Below are 21,534 nucleotides of genomic sequence, written 5' to 3'. Positions count from 1 at the left end.
CTACAAACTGTAACATTTATTAAAATAATATATATGTGAAATGGGAACTCACTGGCTTCAGGATATCCATTGGTAATTTAATATAAAGCTTTTACCTTATAAACCCAGTATCTAAATTTACTTACACTGTAATTACACAGTGAAAATGAAGTATAATATCAGAAAAAATAAACTATTTTCGTTTTGGACTGATATTAATGTAAAATTTATACGAATGTATTTCGTTTTGGACTCTTATTGTCTAGTTTCGCATGCTGTTTTTTTCCATATCTTTTTACAGAAAGAAGTATACACGTGTCGGAATTGAAGTTGGTAGTAACGCGACGTTTTGAGGCAAGTATATAGAGAAGCTTTGTTCTATTACAGGTGGGGCGCAGTGTATCACTCCTTATCTTATCTTCCTGTTATGGTGGCATTGTCAGCGCCGAAGACTCAAGATTAGAGGGCTTAATGGAACAGCTTTATTTCCACGACCATATACGGGCAACGTTTTTCTTTCTTTTTATTTTTATATATTTGATGTAACTTAATTGATTTTTAGGTTTTGGATATTCTACGGATGTCTATTGAACGTTTTGTTAATAGGGATTTTTGTAACCAATGCGTAAAAAAGCAATCGATTTTAACTATTAGTCTTTAATTGAAGTACTTATATATACGGTTATATTCTATCTAAGTCATAATGAAACAGCTATATTGTAATTTAGTTGTTGCGGAACTTATGTTGTGGTTTGTTTTAGAATAAAAAATGTTTTGGCAATTTAATAACTTCGGATTATGGATAACACACGCGTCACTACGCAACTAATTAAAGCGTAGGCAAAGAGAAAATGGCAATCTGTGGAGCCCCCCCCCGCTAGTGGGGGGTCGGTTACGTGTGCCCCCTTGGGGTGGTCGGGTGTATGGTTTTTCTGCTCGGGCATCCTTTGCTTACTTATTGATCCAGTCAAATGTGTGGAGGTGGCGCGGTGGGTGGCGCGCCCGACCCCTCTGCCCCCGAAGGGGGTACGTCCAAATAAATCTGCCCGCCCGCGAAACACCGCAGTGACAACAGCGGCCACCGGTAAGATGCGGCCGCTGTCTCCAATCGAAGTCCATCTCTAGGGACGAAGAAGTGTTCGGGAGATGATGCCGGCACGCGATTATCCGTCGCGACATAAGCATTAATGCCATTTTAATTGAAATAATTTCCATCGGAAGGCAGTAGCGGGCGCGACCTTAGAAACAGGCATGCGCGCGACCGCTGAAGGTACTAGTGTTAAACCGCGAGGCTTCTGCTATTTTCATAGGGGTCATTGACTTTTACTATTAAATAAAAGATACAACAATCATTGCTATCGTTTCGAATCTGTAATTCAAAACAAGACTCAGCACGTAAGCTATTCTCAATAATGATTAAGCATTTTGTATAATTGTTATTCAAATGTCTATATCCATTATTCATTTGAAGGTAACTATTATTGGGAATAAAGAATTTGGTTTTGAGAATCTCTGAGAATTATTTTATCTCTTTAAAACAGATTAAAAAGTTTATAAATCCAACCCATTTGTATAAACTAGTAAATATAGTTAAGGATAACTTCCTTATGTCCTCTTCCTTCCGTGTGTTATCTTAAATACTAATGATTTTTTTTTGATAGAATTGATTTTATCGAAAACTATTACGGCCTCTTTTTGTCATTATTGATTTGACATTCAAATGAGGAAGACAGCATTGTTTAACAAATCACCCGCTAAATAAAGTTTATAACTTAAGCCGCTGTTTATTTATTATTAAATATACTCATATATCAATGTACACGTTACGATGGATTAGCTCAACCACAAAATTCAGTGATATTAAATATTAACAATAAAGTGGCTAAGAAACGTTGAAAAAACTAAACGGCACCTCCTTTAGGTTCGAAACTGGTTCGTTCACTTTACGAAGGTGTCACGCCTCTAAAGACTATCATTAAAATTACACGACATGATTTCCATTTGAAGGATAATAATATTGAAGTGAAGAAAAAATACTTTGTTTTTAACTAATTACAAACAAAGAAAGAGGTATATATTTTATTCCCAAATAAATGTTTAGTTGACACCTTTATATAAAGGAAATGTTTAGTGGTGGAATTCGAAAGGTACCATTATTCATAGCTCGACGCGTATCACAGGTTACATATTATATATATATATATATATATATATATATATTATATATATATATATATATATATATTTCATTATATATATATATATATATTTCATTATATATATATATATATATATATATATATATATATATAATGAAATATAATAATGTTAAAATAGGCAGCTGTTAAAGAAAATGCTGGCGAAACAAATATATATCGATAGGTCAAGTTTAAATGGTTAAAAGCTTAGATGGTAACTGATCACCCGTTTTGGATGTCGGACTCGGACTACGTGTGATAATTTAAACTTTTAGAAAGACATCATAAATATTATAATATTTACTTGGTGTAGGTCTTAGAAAGCCGAGATGGCTCAGTGGTAAGAACGCGTGAATCTTAACCGATGATCGTGGGTTCATACCCGGGCAAGCACCACTGAATTTTCATGTGCTTAATTTGTGATTATAATTCATCTCGTGCTTTACGGTGAAGGAAAACATCGTGAGGAAACCTGCATGTGTCTAATTTCACTGAAATTCTGCCACATGTGTATTCCACCAACTCGCATTGGAGCAGCGTGGTGGAATAAGCTCCAAACCTTCTCCTCAAAATGAGGAGAGGAGACCTTTAGCCCAGCAGTGGGACATTCACAGGCTGTTTCGGTAGGTCTTTGTGCTAGGTCATCGGGGTAGGTACCGGCACTCACATGTTCTATCGCTAAACAGCAATACTTAATATTGTTGTTTTCCGATAAAGGGTGAGTGAGTCAGGGTAATTACAGGAACAAGGGATATAATATCTTAATTCCGAAGGTTGGTGGCGTTTTAACATTGACGTTGTAAGTAATGGTTAATATTTCTTACAGCACCAATGTTTATGGGCGGTGGTGACCTCTTACAATTCAGCTTTTACATTTACCTTCAATGCGTCAATCCGTATCTCAAATTATGATTACTATATATATATATATATATATATATATATAGTGGTATTCTTTGTTCCTGTTGTTTCACTGCTCACTTATGCTTTAACAAAACAGCATTTCACTTGTGAAATGTTGTAACTCGACTTATGGTATTTTATACATTTTTCCTTTAAATTTTATAAATATTAAATTTAACGTAGCATGTCCTTTTCTCACATTTCAGAATCGTATTTTGAGGTGTATATAAATTCGTGTATGTTCTTAGTACATAACTTAATTTAACTTCTGTATTAGATAAGACGAATGCTTCAGAGGAAAGCTCACGAGTATTTTAAATGTATTGAGAAGTGTTTTGACAGAAGGTATATTATAATCTACTATCTCAAGTATTTTTATTCTTTGTCTTAGAATATGTAAAATATATATATATATGCATATATTATATGAAATAGTAAATACAATTTATTTTGAATTTACTGAACAACAGCGTTAGCGACTAATTAACATAACAAACTTTTTTTTTAAAATTATCTGCTTATTGATCGCTTATTATTTTAAATTAAAGGTTTAAAAGTAATGTTGTAATTCGTAAACAAACACGAATCAACAACAAACGGCACCGTAATCTCCATATTGATTTCAGTAAATATAGCATACCACTTTTTATAATGTAACGTAATGATTTGGCTAAAAAGATAATCTTATGTATAATAATAAAGCTTTTTCTCGGAAAGTGTAAAATATCGTTTAATGTTTAATGTCTAACGATAGGGCATTAAGTTCAGTTCAATACGAATCAATGTGAAACATTTAATTCAATTAGGATTTAAAAAAATATTGCTCTTGCAATTTAAAAAATTAATTCAAATGGCTTTAATTTAAGAGGTTTATTAAAATTAACTTATCTTTATATTGGAACATAAAACATTGATATGACTTAGAGAAGAGCAACGTGCCAAAACTCGTCAAAACATTATTCGGACGATTGCTTGTAAAAATGCCAAGAAAAGCCAAAGACATTGATAAAACAAAAGGGGGTGAGTAAATCCTTGCGATATACTTTTATCATTGTAATATTGAATAAATCCTTCGTCTCGTTTAAAACTTCATAAGGAAATTGAGAAAATATAGTTTTCACATTGTGTTCTCTTGATTATAAATAAAATCAATCGATATTTTTGCAACAATACAACAAATCTTAAATATAAATCACTACATACTAAAATAGAAATGTAATGTCGCTAAAGCAATGAACAATTACTGTTCAGACATAAATTATCTTTATAGGCCACAGGATGAGATGAATCAACTATTACAACACAATATAATATAGACATTTAAAACGTTATCAGATTATATTTATAAAACTACTAGATGCGCGCAGCAGTGTCACCCAAATTACATGTGGATTGTAAATGGTTGTTTTATATACACGATAGTTACATAATAAAGGGCACTCATTAACTAAATACTGATATCTTCAGCTCGATTACTTGTGCACTCCTTATGGTAACTCTTCTCAAAAAAGCAGTTATATATAAAGGAAAATATAAACTGATATTACCGCGTTCAAACACGAACGAACTGCCTTGACTTATTCTTGTATAATATAAGAAATATCGTTATCGATATCGTCTGAAGTATATATAATTTATAGGTAAAATAAGACCTAACGATTGAATGGACTCGATAATAAGAGAGTTTACAGGATTTTGTCAATGAGTTATCAACAGCGGATCCTAACTGGTGGTAGGGCTTTGTGCAAGCTCGTCTGGGTAGGTACCACCCACTCATCAGTTATTCTACCGCAAAACAGCAATACTTGATATTGTTGTGTTCCGGTTTGAAGGGTGAGTGAGCCAGTGTAATTACAGGCACAAGGGACATAAAATCTTAGTTCCCAAGGTTGGTGGCGCATTGGCTATAAGCGATGGTTGACATTTCTTACAATGCCTATGTCTAAGGGCGTTTGGTGACCACTTACTATCAGGTGGCCCATATACTCGTCCACCTTCCTATTCTATAAAAAAAAAAAAATATTATAACCCTCTGCACTACATACAATAGTTAGACACCTTACATTGGGACTCAAAAGCATACCATCTTTGCATAGCGTTTGAATATCTGACGCCAGCATCAGTTTACGAATAAAACATATACATAGTATACCAAGATAATATTTTCGTATCTATTGAACTTTTAACAACAATTGTCACATTCACCTAGCCGGCTCTAATTTCATGAATTTTAACATTTTAAGACGCCGTTATACCTGAAAGGTCAACCGTTAACAATTCTGAGTAGCCAGTGATAATATCATTGAATTTTATATGAGACTTGTCAGTCACGGAACGATTCTTATGAAATAAGGTCATTTCGAATTAACAACATGTGCCATTTAAAATTTACTTTTCCCAATATTTAATTGTTCAATAATTCGATATCTAATTGACTATTTACAAATGAAAAAAGTTTTTTTTTGTATGTGTTGCGACATCGATGTTTCGAAATGAAACATTTACATATGTAATAAAATTTTAACGAGTACCTATTTAGTTTAAATTTCAAGAATTATTAAACTGATATAAAAAATTCAAATCGATAGAAATACCAAAAAAAAAAGTTTTGGTGTTAAATACGAGCGCTACATAAATACGACTAGTAACTGTTAGCCACCTGTTTTGTTAGGTGTTAAATTAAAAATAGTAATTTTGATCAGACTCCGCCCAGACTGCAGTCGTTAGAGCGTAATGAATAACAAATATCGAAGCACAAATACATTCGCATTTAAATTACTATTATATACTAAAACCGCCTTCGAATCACGCTGCATCTTTTTGGTAAAGTTATATAGAAACGGATTATATATTTTTAAATTTAAGACACTTTGGGCGAATATTTATTTTATTCTTATATTTTTATAATATAGTTTCTGTAAATATGCAATCGCGGCTGTTCTGTAGACGTTTTACATATGTACAATCCTCCCTTATTTAGTTTAGATATAAACGTAACAGTGTTTTTTACACAAGCTCCCAGTAACCGCTTTTAACCTAAATACCTTAACAATTCTGTAGCACATACATATTGGTTTGTAGAATTATTGTGATGCCGAGATTGCGCCGTGGAAAGAGTACACAATCCGCGATTTTGCAATGAAGATCCGTAATCGCGGCTTTAAATCTGGGAAAGCACCGCTTAGTTTTTACGCTCTATATTTATGCAATATATCACGAGCTTGACGATGATATAAAATATCGTGAGGAAGTCTGCGTGTGCCAGATGCTATTCCGACACATCCATATTATCCAACTGCTGAGCTAATTTCACTGTCAACGATCATCTTTTCATCAACTGCAAAAGCAAGCTTTGCCTAGCAGTAGGATATTAATGGACTGTCATTAATTCGTAGAAATTATTCAATTTATTTGGATCTCCAACAATTGTACATAACATACATCTAAAAAATGCTTTACATTCTGAGAATCAAAAAAGCGTAAATGATTTCCGTAAATATCAATCTAAAATATAATTTCATCATGGAAAGTAAAACTACCGCTTTCAATTTTATTCAATTTAATTTATAATAGTCATTAACGTATGTTATGGAAGCTCTACGATAAAAATCATTTAAAATTCAAATAATTATTATGAAAGGGCAAATTATGGTTCGGGAGGAACACGTCATCATGAACCCCTACCCCCGAGGCGTGGGTTTTTTTCCGAATGAACAAATAATTAATTACAAAAAAAAATCGAAATTAAAAATAAAATCAGATTGAAAACACTAATTAGGATTTTCTGTTTTTGTCTGATTAATAAAATGTCAAAAAACAGTTAGTGGGAGTGGTAAGATTGTTTAACATTTAATTAATTAAAAAATAATATAACTATAACAAAAAAATAGTTAGATCCAATGGTGAACTTGTAGGACTTTGTTCTCAAGGTTTCAGGTTCAAATCTTGGACAAATAAATTGTTTTGAGTTTTTCTTTTATAAGAAATTCTCAGTAGGCGCCGAAAGCATGGAAGTTGGCAGTGACACTCCTTTCCTCGGAAAGCACATAAAGCCGTCATGCGCTTGATACATCTCCGGCCGTGTTGGATTGCCGTTGTAGTTGTACAAACGTTATACAACTAAAAAGGAAATAATAATAACACTATTGTTCTATTTCATATTCTTAAGTCATTTTTAAACTGGGAATGTATGAAGAAACAAGATTTCGTTCTATAATTCTATAATTAGTATAATTTTATTATGAGGTAATATTATTAGAGGCGACGTTTAAGTTAAATCCAATAAAAAAAAGTTTACTGTTCGACAACATATTCTTTCTCTTAGCAAGAAATTACAGGGTCAAGTTATATTCAATAAAATTTAAATATTTTTTTGTATATACTTATTTTAATGATACATTCAGATATGTTTTGTGAGTACAGATATCTATCACAACTATATATTTATTATATATTTTGCTTTGCTTTCATAGTCGACGGTTATAAATTTAAATCGGCATCCATGTTAAAAAAGTCGGTTGGAAACACAAGTATCATTATTCCATACCGTTACAAGTTCTCGACATGAAAAAACTCGATGTCCACGACCTCTTTTGTTTAATTACTCGTATAGCATATACACTAATATTTTGTATGTACATTCACGGCATTTATGGTATTGTAATACCAAATGAACAGTTCAAACAAAAGCACGAATACCACTCACTGCAGGCCATTTAGGCTGCACACACATATTTAAAACTTTTGTCCTTCACAAATTATTCACTTTTAGGAATATTTTATGTTCATATATTTTCCAAATGCTATGTCAATTTTTATTTACAATTATTACGATTCTTCTTAACTTGTAGTGGGTCTTAAATGTATTTAATTAGTTTTTATTTAGAGCCGAGATGGCCCAGTGGTAAGAACGCGGGAATCCTAACCGATGATCGTGGGTTCAAACCCGGGCAAGCACCACTGAATTTTCATGTGCTTAATTTGCGATTATAATTCATCTCGTGCTTTACGGTGAAGGAAAACATCGTGAGGAAACCTGCATGTGTCTAATTTCACTGAAATTCTGCCACATGTGTATTCCACCAACCCGCATTGGAGCAGCGTGGTGGAATAAGCTCCAAACCTTCTCCTCAAAAAGAGGAGAGGAGGCCTTTAGCCCAGCAGTAGGACATTCACAGGCTGTTACGGATTACGGATAGTTTTTATACATGTAGCGTGAATGAATCGATAGATTCGTAAATAGTTTGTTAACACACTAATTATATTTCTTATTTTTCTTCTGTATACAAATGTTATTGTTTTTTTAACTAAAATTACGTGCGATATTGACAAGTATAAACATTTTCATATCACATTTATATTAATTGACATTTTATGTTAGTTCAGATTATTTTTCCTCTCTAAATGCTCAAAGATATTTAAAGATTAAAACTAATTTTAAATTCAGAAGGTTTTCGTGTTCTATCCATTGGCACAATCTCTAGTTTCACGTTAAAAAAATATAACAATTAAAAAAATAAATGATACCGTAACAATCGATTCGATTTGATTGGTATTCATGCCAAATGAATTTTGAAATTATCGTAAATGAATAGACGGTTTTTACTTGTGTCGTATGTATTTCGGTTTTTCTTTCGTTTTTGTATTTTTTCTTCGATACTGGCCACTAATAAAGATAGTGCATACGTTTACTTTATAAATCGTCACGTAAATTGCTTATCTTATCTAACACCTATATACGGTAGAAAATGTCAATATTCGTTATACAATATTTATATATCTCCATATATGTGTGTGTCTTCGCAATACCGTTCTCGTAGATGTTATAAATGTCGATTCAGTATATTGTGTTTATCCCTTGGTAACATTAAACAGGAACAGGTTAAATATTGTCTCGGTATCTGTGCACCGTGGTCAGAAATAACATTCCATTATCCTATTATTAAATTTTAAATATTTAGATTCAACTTCGAAAATGTTATCTACATATGAATGAATATGTGATTTAAACATTTGTGAACATTTCCATATTTAATAAAATTAAAGATTTATATCACGTTATTTTTTAGTATTATCTATTAAGTGGATCACGACAATAAGACAATTGGAGGCAGTATATACCTGTAACGAATAGATAATTTGTACATAAAAAAGGCAGAAGCCGAATTACGGATACGACACGAAACGATACGACCACTTCATGTCTGTTCGTTTGTCAATCTGACACAGGTTTCTTCTCCGAATGTACTGGTTGAGATTTGGAACTCATTTACTGAGTTGGTCAAGAGAGCCGAGATAGCAGAGCGATAAGAGGTTATACTTAATCGAAGATTACGCGTGCAAACCTGGGCGAGCACTTCTGAATTTTCATGTGCTAAATTTGTGTTTTATAATTTATCGCTTCCTCGGTGGTGATGGAAAATTTCGAGAGGAAACCGGTATGTGTCAGATTAAAATCAGCCACATGTAATCCGCAATAAAGCAGCATGATAGAATAAACTAAAAACCATCTTCCTTTCAAAAGAAGAGTTGGCATTTTAAAAAGCTAAACCCATAAAAAAACAGAACGTAGAGTTTACACGAAATTTTCCACAGGAAAAGGAATTGTACGGAACCCTCTTTACGTAAGTACAACAAGCACTCGGCGGAGATTTTGGAAATTACATCGATACTGTTACAACATCATTTTTTATATGTTGTAAAATGTAGTTTACAGGTTTTATTATAGGATAGGTAGGTGGACGAATATATGGGCCACCCGATCTGGCATTCGCATTTTAAGAAATGTTAACCATCGCCTAAATCGCCACCAATCTTGGGAACTAAGATGTTATGTCCCTTGTGCCTGTAACTACACTGGCTCAGCCATCCTTCTAACCGGAACACACCGATACCAAGTACTGCTGTTTTGCGGAAGAATATCGGATGAGTGGGTGGTACCTACACAGACGACCTTGCACAAAGCCCTATAATCAGTTAAAACTAGAGAGCTTACTACCGTTAAATTAAAAAAAATATGTTTTGTACAAAAATATTTTACACCTGGCGGGTTTTATTTAAGTCGCCATCTTACACTAGTTGTAAAAAAGAGAACATTAATGTAATTCGCTAAACTTTTAGTTTATAAATTGAGTATTTTTTTTCGTTTTGAAGGCGGGATAGGTACTGTTTTCCCTACTCAGTATCGTTAAATTATTACGCTCGTGGTAACAAAGTTCCACCGACGCCGTGGAACTTTATCAAGTATATTTTTATAAGTGTTACGTGTGGACGCGCTAGCGGTTTCTGGCGACTTTGCATGCACCTTTTTTCGAAGCCGTCGTTTTTGTTGCCCTAACAAGCTTATGTATAAGTAATCTAAGGTTTATTATAAAAAGATTAAAGAAAATTGAAGAAAGTCTAAAATTGTTATTCCATTGTTTTGTTTTATTAGGACAGCAAAGATTTCGTGTCTATTATTAACGTTAAAACTCTTACGCAATTCTTCTCTTTATACAGAATTATATTTATATTATTTATATTTTCTGTTTTTATGTATAAATAAATCAGGATCATCTTAGAGAGGGTAATATTATAATCAAGATTGTCATTGATCGGCATCGAAAGGTGAAACTGTAAATGTGTAATGAGAGGATCGGTGCGGTCCTGCGAGGCGCCGCGCGGTGCGGCGTGGTCGCCGGGGCGGGGAGGACGGGCGCGCGGAAGGAATGCGTCGTTTTCGCATCGGGAGAAACGAATGCGTTTAAGCGTCGCGGTACACAATGGCGGCGTGACGAGATCCGGTTCGCGGGTGGCGAGGGGCGCCCGGGGCGGGGGGCTCTAATCGATAGCCGGCGAGCGACGGCCGGGCGACTGCGGCGCATAGGTGACAGCTCGGGCCCAATCAAATTACCGCCGGTGGAGGAGAGCTGCAATGGCACGCACGCTGGAGAAACACACGCCGTCGCCGCCCGCCGAGACCGCGACCCGGGCAGCGATAACGAGCACCGTCGTTACCCGCGACAAAGCCACATCATGAATTCATGAACACAATGCATTTTCAAAAAAGTAATAACATACAATTCATCAAGACGTTTGTCAATCAGGTCTATAGACACAATTAAAGCGGGATGGCTTTTCAATGAAAATTGTAAAGGATGATAGAACTTTTTCTTTCTATAAAATTAAAAAGTTTTAAATTATTACTTTTTTCTACAAATTTAATTAACGAAAATTAAAGATGTGCATCTTTCGCCTTTAGATATTTCTTTGTATTTGAATGAATAAAATAGTCACATGCGATACTGACGAAATCTATGACGCTAAAGCTCCGTCCGCCCTTTCCAATGAACTGCTTCCCAAAAACCTATTATCATAAACATGCATTCTTAATTACCTTGTCGTTCTTTAAAACTGATCACTTACAGCATTATTTGAATACTAAATATTTTTTAAAAAAAGTTTTTAATCGCAGCATAAGTTATTTGAACCTAATTATCAACTTGTAAAAACAACTTGTAATCAATGGTATTTTAAATTCTTATCAATCCCTTACCTACTTATACTCTTAAATAAGATTTTGTTATCCGAATTTGCATTTAATTTGAATTTTATTAAATAGATGACATGCTATTACAAAATGTGAGAATATTTGAAGTCATTATCTAAATAATCGAACCATGACATTAGAGACGAATAATATATCCGTTTTTTTATTGTTGATAGTTGTATATCTCTATACTATCAAATAAATATGAAACGTTACATGCACAAAATATAATACAAAGGTGTTTTAATATTGGATTATAATTGAATACATTCGTTAAGGAATTACCTGACCAGTACAGACGAACGCAACGAAAAAAAATCTGAAAAAATTTCGAGTGTAATTTGTAACGAAAACAAAAACCGAAATTTTAGAGACTGTTTAATATCAAACATTTATGCGGATAGAGTGAACGAGTTCCGAGTTCCATAGCCGAGGATTGGTGTACGCGCATCTAATTATAGGTTATTCCTCTCGCGTACCACACAACAGATCTACGTTATACCATTAACGACCAGCTCACGATTGTGTGTAATATATGCACACAAGCATACCGCAACCAATGCACCGACTACGTTACTTTGAGCCAAAATTAATTAAACTTTATTACAGGGACATTTTTGTTCAACTGTCGATGTCAGTCGATGAACACGTGACCGTCCCAATACAAAACAATAGAGTTTGTAAATTCGTTACCAATGTGCGTCGTCTAATTATATCGAATGTTATTACTGGTTACGGCTTCACGACGTAAGCGAAATCAATAAAACGTATAAAATAATTATTTCAATATAGTGATACATATGTCCTTTTTATAAGTAATGAAGTGGCCGAAGCAATTAAATTGATGACATCATAGCTTCAATATTCACTGTGATGGGAAATAAAAGCACAATTCAATCAACTGACAGCTACGTCGCGGTCTGTCGCGAGTCGCGACAAACTAGGTTCCATACCTACAAATGGAGATAAGTTAAATAGTATTAAATTTAATCGAAACAATTACGTTATTAAAGAAATAATTCAGTTATTCATGAGTAACATTTGGAGTGGATATTATCTATCGGTAAAAGTATTCTTTGACATTTAAGAACTATCGAAGTAAATTTCTTCACCGTAGCAACAACTACAGCTTGTACTCTTAAGTCTACAATCCACAAGTAAAGTTAACTGCTTATTGAATATCTTACTAATTATAAATGTACATATTCCACCGCCAAACAGCAACACTTATCACCGTGTTCTCGTTTAAATGGTGAGTGAGCTAGTATAACTACTGGCACGAAGTACATAATATCTTAGTTTCTAGGGTTGGTGGCACACTGACGATGTTAGAATTGCTTAATATTTCTTACAGTGTCAATGTCAATGGACGGTGGTGACCACTTAACATCAGATGGGCCATGTGCCAGACCGCTTACATATTTTTAATTATTCACTATAAAAATAATTACTGTATTTTATTAACGCTGAATATTGTGTACGGCTATTAGCTATTATAATTAAGTTACCGTTATATTATCAAATATTCACATTTGAGTCTACTTTTAACTGTTATTACATTTACAGCAACGGCGGATTATTGGTGCTGGAATAAATACATTATATGGTTTATATACTTTCGAATGAATAACACGAATTAAAATGGAATAGTTTTGTAACCAATTCGACGTCTTTCTCATCATCCATAAATCCAAACTGTTTTTTTGCCAAAGGAATGTATACTTTGTAACTTACCTATCGCAGGGTCGAGAACAGCTTGTGCCGCCTGTTCCTCGCCTATTGGCGTCTTAAGGCATATTTTCTTGAGTTTCATCGCTACCGGTGAGTCTTCTGACTGGGCCACTGTAACACAAACTATATTTTAATATTTCACTTTTAGATCGTACATGATTTAGTTGGTAAATGTTATAAAGTTCGTCGATTATTTGTCGCTAAGAGACGACAATTATTTATATAGTAAATGACATTATTTTCATTATTAATTAATTATAATTATATTTTGTTTGCATATACTAAAATAAATCTGAAGACAAGGGGACTATTACAAATGAATGTATCTGGTAAGTGTTTAGAATAATTTCGTTGAAGGATAACATAACAGTAAAGCTTTGCTTGTGTGGTTATAACAATTCAGATAATTTTAGTTTCAATAAGATATGCATATTTGAGGGTCCCGCTATTTATGCAAATAATACGAAACATAGATATTAGTGTACATAGTATTGTGGTGTTCCCGTTTGAAGGGTGAGTGAGCCAGTATAACTACAGGCACAGAGTCATAACATCTAAGTTTCCAAGATTGGTGGCGCTTTGAGGATTTACGTTTTGCGCGTCCGTTCCACCTATTAAAAAAAAATTGTTGCTGAAAGTACAAAAGGGCGCGAAACTCAGTTCTTGTCAAACCTATTTTCCGTCTTTTTTGCGTTAAGAACGTTTAAATTTAAAACGTTATTACCCTGAAATTTTACTTTCATCGCCAAACTTGCTTTCATAAAAAGGTCAAGATATATTTTGGTTTTGTATCGCAAAGCATTTTTAAGATTCATAATCTAATAGTATCTAATGTCCTGTAAGATGGGTACTTCGTTAATAGGTCTTACTCAATATAGAGTAGAAAATATTTGTAAGTTATACTTGATGAATGATTTTATGGTCACTCATTAGTGAATACAATATGCTGTTTTCCACGAAAATAATGTCGATATTAATTAACACATAACATACATAATATGTTTTATCAATTTTTACAAAATATTTCAGCCAATAACTTCAATGTCGGGTCATAAGTTATACCCGGATACGGTAAACAAACTTGGATCGTCGACAGCTTCCGATGCCGCGATGAGAGTGAGAGTACGAATGATATAAAAGTAGCTGTAGTTACATAGTAAGCTTCAGAGCTCGAAAACGGGAATCCTGACAGACACTTAATGGATGAGGCCTGTCATAACTTCGATAAAGATTACTTATTGGTGCGACAAAGTCCCTGCTTAACCGCGATGACATTATGTTGCCATTCATCGGCTGCAACGGCTTATTCCATGTCGTCCGCATCTCATTATAATGATCAAGTTCAGTTCCTATAGCATCCGCGTAGAAACCTTATGGTCGTAGCCGTTCAAAGTGAAGCTTAAAGATATTCGTTCCCTTTCTGCTTACGACCTATATACGTGAAGTATATCATCTTAAAATATTCTATTCAAAAATAGATAAATATGTACATATTTTTATCTTAAATTGAAACAATAATTGCTAATCTTAGCATTATTTGATCGATTTAAATCAATCCTGAAATAATTTTAACTCGATTCAAAGATGCTAACTAACATTTTGAATATTAAAATAGCTCTTCGTAAATAAAGCTAAGTATTATATTACACGTTAACTTTGTGTAATATTTAGGAGTTATTTAAGTTGCCTATTCATACATATAATAAATAATCCTTGAGTGGCTGCAGATAGTTCTTAAAAACACAATAAACATAAATTGCGTAAACAATTATTATAAATATTATTGTTATTATTAATTTATCATTATTTTTTATTGTTTTACAAGCGTGAACGTCTCATAAAATAAAAGCAGGCCAACTTAGAATACAGATATTGTATTATGGAGTTATGATAAAATGTTAAGACGTAATAATATTGGCGTTTATATATATTACACAAATATTACGTAAATTAATTGTACTACGAGTTTTTTTTTCGCTAGTCGGAGGGGCACTCGATAATGAAGAAGATTTTTATAATAGAATAATATAATTATTATCCATCCATCGAAAAGTACCGCTTCACGTACGCTACGTCTGCGCCCTTGGTAACCACCGGTCACGAAAGACCGCGAGGTCGAGGAGCGCGACACGGTGTAAACTTCACTGCAGTGGGAACATAAAGCCTCAATATAAACGTAAACGACATTGAAACACAACCAATTGTATCGAAATATACTTTATTCAAGAATGCTCAAAAGCACTCATGAATCGTCGTTTTGCAGTCATTTCACTTTTTTTTCATTACAGTTGTCATTAAATATAAAACTTCCATCATGAAACTAAGTAGTTATTTTATTTTCACTAATTAAATATTATATGTGATTAAAATATAAATATGCCGCATGTTTAGCTTCAAATTAATGTTTAATGGTTATCTATATAATCATGCGTAGAATGATATGTCTATTTGTTTGTCTGCGTCAGGTAGAAGCTGATGTTAGGTTAAAATAAGTAATCCTTCCCTAGGGTTTAAACTTATTTCATATTAAATTTCATTAAAATTGTTTCAATCAATCGAGTTACTTTCGAATAAATAATATTAATATATGTATAATGTGACAAGGCAATATAAAATATTTAAGATACGATACCTACATTACATATTAAATTTATTCGGATTAAATATATTTGATTCGTGTGTCTTCAAAAATAATAAGTCCTTCAAGTACGTTACGTCTGCGACCTTGGTAATTCAACGGTCACAGAAGACCTCGCGATCGAGGGGCGCAACTCGTCTTTTATATTTATTTCGGTACACTACATCTTCAAAACGGGACTTTTGGTGTATACAACTAACTTAATCTTTTTTACATTTGATATCTTATAAACAGAATCTGTTTCTTCTTTCTTGTGTGTCGTAAGTAACGATTAGTTTAAGATTTTATGTAACCCAATTAAAAACGAATAATATCTCCAACGCTTCGTCTGCGACCTTGAGAACGCTTCAGTCACGGAGCCCGATCGAGGGGCGCGTCGCCCTCTGAAAGCCGGCTCGACATACTCCGCCCTGGTAATTCGTAACCGCGACCATACCCAACATGGGAATGTGGGACAACCTTCTTATGTAGTTGTTTTCAGTAAATAAATTCTAATAAACGTAAATTCCAAATAGTTTGGATTTATTTCAGTTGTAAATAAGACATTCGTCGGTTTATAGTCCATAGTAAGTTACTCGTGAAAAATCAAATGAATTCATATATATGGTGAAAATTATTTTATCATAAATATTTGTATGTATATAAGTCTAATATACATTGTGTTTTAGACCTTGTGTTAAGAGCTACATTCAAAGTGGGTATTGGGTCGCGGTCGTTCTCGAGGGCGGGCGTATAACGCCTATGGCTTTTCATAACCTATCTAACGAGTTAGCTTTTTCGTTTTACAGAATTATCTTAATTTTTTTAATACGAAATTTGAGAATATTTCCATAACTCATATGTAATACTCACTTTCGCGTAAAGCGTGCGAGCTAGTAGAATAAACGAAGTGGGTAATTTTGATACGTATAAAGTGTTTTCTTGGGATATTCGATTTCATCTGGGTTCACGGTCACTAAGGATGGAACGAGGCCAAAAGGGCTTGGCCCCAGAGATCCCGCTCGAAGAAAGTTTGCGTACACGTTCACTTTTGTCGCGATCTTCGCTTTTATTTCACTATAGATGCCGTTTATTTTGACAAACTAACCCTACAAGTTATTTGAAATGTTATGTTTACTTTTTTAGAGATACGAAATTTACCATTCTGTCGTGAAGTCGATGCATTTTTTCATATATATAAATATCAAAACATTTCAGGAATTATAGTTGATATAAAGGAAGTTGAATCGATATAATATATGGACAATCGATATAATGGATGTTCTAACTCTTCAGAGTGGTTTTCATATCTGTATGTAAATGTAGTGTAAGTTATTTAAACTAGAGTCTGGAGGTGTGGTGAGCTTTGTACGCATAGTTAGGAGAGCGATGTGATGTCGCTAGTGTGTCGCGGTTAGGCCGCGATACAGGCAACCAGGCAGGTGCAAGCTGCACGCTGCGCCGGGAGGCTGCCACCCCCGCCTTTCCCCCCACACCCCCACTCCGCGTACGCCATCTTAACAAATCGATAGGATATGACTGTTCTCAACTTCGCGGGAACGACATTTGGGAGACCGAGTGACCCCCCGCTTGATTATGTAAGGCTGAACGTAAATTTATTTGTTTTTTTCTAACATTTGTATTAATTGTTAGAAAAAGAAAATAATAAAACGTAACAATGTTTTGATTGGACTTGCATTTAAAACCAAAGTTTTTATCTATTATGTATTATGGACTTTAAAAATAATATATCAAATCAAATGAAGCACAGCGGGCTCGGGTTGCTTATTTTAAATATTCACAGCCCATAACAATACCATGTCAACTTAATGTGACTTACACAAAAATACTCAGAGATTATTGATTCATTTGCGGGATGGCAACATAGTCAACAAATCCCAGGTGTTTATATATTATAGTTTATATTCTATTTAATAATAGATAGAAGAGCAACATCAAAAAATTATAGAAAATCGTAGACGTCACGTTCCCTGTTCATGTCATTACTTAATATCGGTCATGGAGACCAATCGCATGACTTGTTTATATGAGCTGAAGATAATTGTATATCAGTGCGCAAGTGTGATCGAAAATACGAGTTTTCTCTCTGTTCCCTCGCCCTAAAAATTCGATGGGATGGCATCCGACGCAACGAAAGAAAGATCAAGCGAAGGACCGATGAATTCACATATTTTCATGGCCATGGGATTGTAACAGTACGCGTCGGCAAGATACCGACTTGCTACCGAAAATACCTTGTAAACTAGACATTAGACCAACGAGTTATTCTATTGTAATGGCTAAAGAATAATTTGTCGTATATATCTCTTTATCAATACGAACTATATAAATATCTAAGATGTTGTGTTTATGTGTAGATTTCACAAGTGTGATTTATATATTTTACAAGAAAAAAAAAATCTTTGTATTTTTCTAAAACGAAGTTTGCATAATCATTCGAAAATGTAAACGATTTTATAGTCTTATAAAATAGATAACGGCAAGTGGAGCCTCAAAACTCGTGACCTTCGTGTTAAACACAATACTCGAACGGTCAGCGCTCGATATACGCAAAACGATTAAATATTTTGTTTAAAATAACGCGACTGTGTAAGGTTGTCTACGTTGTGAAGGCAAGCCGTTTTTTTTTTATAAAAAGTAACGACGTCCGAGGCTGCAGTTCGGCGTCGTCGACTTTTAATTATATATTCTTAACCACTGTGGTATTATAATATCTAAATTATAAAAGTATATATATTTAGGCATAATTATGTGACCGGTATAACCTGTGCTTATGAGCTTTAAATGGTTATAAATTAAAAAACAAACAAAAAGTTTTACGTTCTTATGTCTTTGTGAATGTTTATTTAAATCTTCGTTATCATTATGTTGGTAGTCATTTAATTATAAATAAATCATCTATGCACCAAGACGATCTTTTAAATTCGATCCATATTAGAGGATACGCTGACATATGAAAACAATTTTGTCATAGTACGTTCGATATCATGTAAGTCATTTTAGTCTATGCAATAAAAAATGCAGTTTTAAACAAAGTCACATAGTCATAACGCATTAACGAGAACGAGACTGTTACTCCTACTGATTACTGCGCAGGTAGAAACGGATATTCGCTTCAGTTGCTCACTTCCGCTGGATAATTGCAAGAAACACTTATGAATAGCTTTCTCTAATATTGTCACTAAAATTAGACAATATTTGTAATAATAATATCTATAAATACTCGTTTGCTTTGTTACTAATGTCTAGTTTAAAAAGTATCCAAAAATTTTATATAATGAATTTGCATATTTTGACTATGTTGAAGAGTATTTTTATTTCATTACAACTTCGATTAAACGTCGATGTTTAACATAAAATCGAAAGTTTTTAACGATATCCTGTTAATATGTTATATAACTTGTAATTAATCATCATATTGTCCGCGATAGCTTCGATAATTATATTATTTAGGTAGATGATTTATTAAGTGGTGCGGATATAGAAACAATAAGAAGACCATGTACAAGTGCGGATCGGTTGGGTGCGCGAGGTTCGCCGACCCGACATGTAACCGTGCCCCGCAGTTCCCTCGTCCCCTCGCGGTCTCACTTTCGATGCGCCCGCGGCTTCTCCGGCTCTATGACCACGTGCCGGCCCGCCACCGACGCGGCTGACGTCACCGCAGGACGCAACGGTGCCCGGTGCTCGCTAGAGCGTGGAGTTGTTTGCGCTCTTCATTAGGACTGCCATGGGAACCGTGCTATTCTCCGGCCTTCTCCTCACTGGCATACTTACATAAAATGTTCAAAAATTTGTTTTCTTTGCACGAAGGTCCTGTTAAAAAGTTAACTTCACCTCAAGGATATTTGTATAAAACATTAAATAAAATATAAACATTATATCAAATATTATTTTATGTGATTTTAACCTACGTTTTCCTTCGTTTAAGAGGTTTTAGTCAATGTGACATCGATAATTAATTAATGCCGTATAATAATCAAATTATATAGGTATTAATGGTGTCAAGATTTTGTATTACAATTTTAAAACAATAACTAGCTATTTATCTATTACACAAATGATTACCATCCGAATATGAGGGGGTACGAGATATTAAGTGAAATATTAATTGATTAGAAGCAACGATTATACATTATCGTTGAGAAATCTAATTTATCACGAAATATTTCTAATATAAAAGGCAAATAGTTGACGTGTCTAGACAGAAGAAAGTGCGAAATATCACGCGGTAGTGTCAATGTAGTAAACTCATAACACGAAGCTGCGGTTGACAAATTGTAGGTACATATCGGTCATTTTCGTCAATATTTGTGATCGCCGAGGATCAAAACAATTTTATAGGAATCCAATTCATTTTTAATTACGATAAACTATACAGTTATTATGGACTGTCGCGATACCATTAAAATTTATTTTGCAACATTTAGAACAAAGTTCTTGTACCCTGAATATGATGTTGAAAATTAGTTCGGTTACAGTTTACAATATAACATTTATTTACACTTTTAATCAATTAATTTTCACTATAAAATATATTATTATTAACAAAGAAAAACAGTCACATTATAACATATGTAATATAAAATAATTGGTCAAAAAACGAAAAGGTAAAAATAACTGATTAATAGGCGATTTCCGCCATCAATTATTTATTTTAGTAAATGAATACAACGATATTTAACATGTATGAAAAATAATTATATAATAATAATAATATATAATAATATCCTGGGACATTTTTCACACACGGCCATCTGATCCCAAATTAAGCTTGTACAAAGCTTGTGCTATGGAAACCAGACAACTGATATACTACATATATTACTTTTCTTTTGTAAATACATACTTATATAGATAATTACACCCAGACTTAGGACAAACAGACATGTTCATGCACACAAATGTCTGTCCTGGGTGGGAATCGAACCCACAACCTTCGGCGTGAAAGGCAAGTGTTCTACCAACCACACCAACCGGCTCGTCAAATTATATATTCATAAAGACTTTATTATTTAACAAAATACTAGTACTATACATAGAAACAGGACTAATGTCTTCTTATCTTCTAGTGAGTGTAGGAAAATACACTTACAAAAATAATATTTTTCTTTCAATATATTTATACAAAACAATGTGTTTGTATGTATATGTAAAAAAAATATTTAAAAAGAGAACGTTGTTTGGCTATTAATACCTAAAAATGATTTAGCTTCGAAAACGTTATAAATACATAATAAAACTAAAAGTAAACTTAAGAAGATATCCTCTCCGTTTTGCTTTACAAATATTAAAATAGTAATAATAAGATCTTGAAATATAAGCCGTGAGAAGTAAACTGTAAGACAATTACTAGGGGTTAATCCTTAATTTCCCAGACTGTAGTGCAACTGGCTAAGGCGCATTACGGTGAGGTGAAAGTGGAAAATCGTTGTAGTACAATAATTGTGTAAATTACAAGTCAACTTTAAAATTATATTCTGTATTCCTGTGAGTTTAATTATATAATATTTTAACCGTCACAAATGGAAACATTGCAAATTTGTGTTGTCAACAGG

At 33.6% G+C, this 21,534-nt stretch overlaps 1 protein-coding gene across 1 annotated transcript in view; it reads right to left on the bottom strand.

Annotated features, from left to right (window-relative positions):
* LOC126776200 (metastasis-associated protein MTA3) overlaps positions 1-21,534 on the bottom strand; it is a 59,852-nt gene that overhangs the window by 14,481 nt on the left and 23,837 nt on the right. Inside the window, exon 3 of the mRNA XM_050498499.1 lies at positions 13,342-13,449. Coding sequence (XP_050354456.1) covers positions 13,342-13,449 — 108 coding nt within the window. The remainder of the gene's footprint in view (positions 1-13,341; positions 13,450-21,534) is intronic.

This window comes from Nymphalis io, chromosome 19, assembly GCF_905147045.1.
Source record: "Nymphalis io chromosome 19, ilAglIoxx1.1, whole genome shotgun sequence".
Lineage (NCBI taxonomy): Eukaryota > Metazoa > Arthropoda > Insecta > Lepidoptera > Nymphalidae > Nymphalis > Nymphalis io.
Note: the sequence above shows the minus strand (reverse complement) of the source record. Positions and strands in the feature narration are given on the sequence as shown.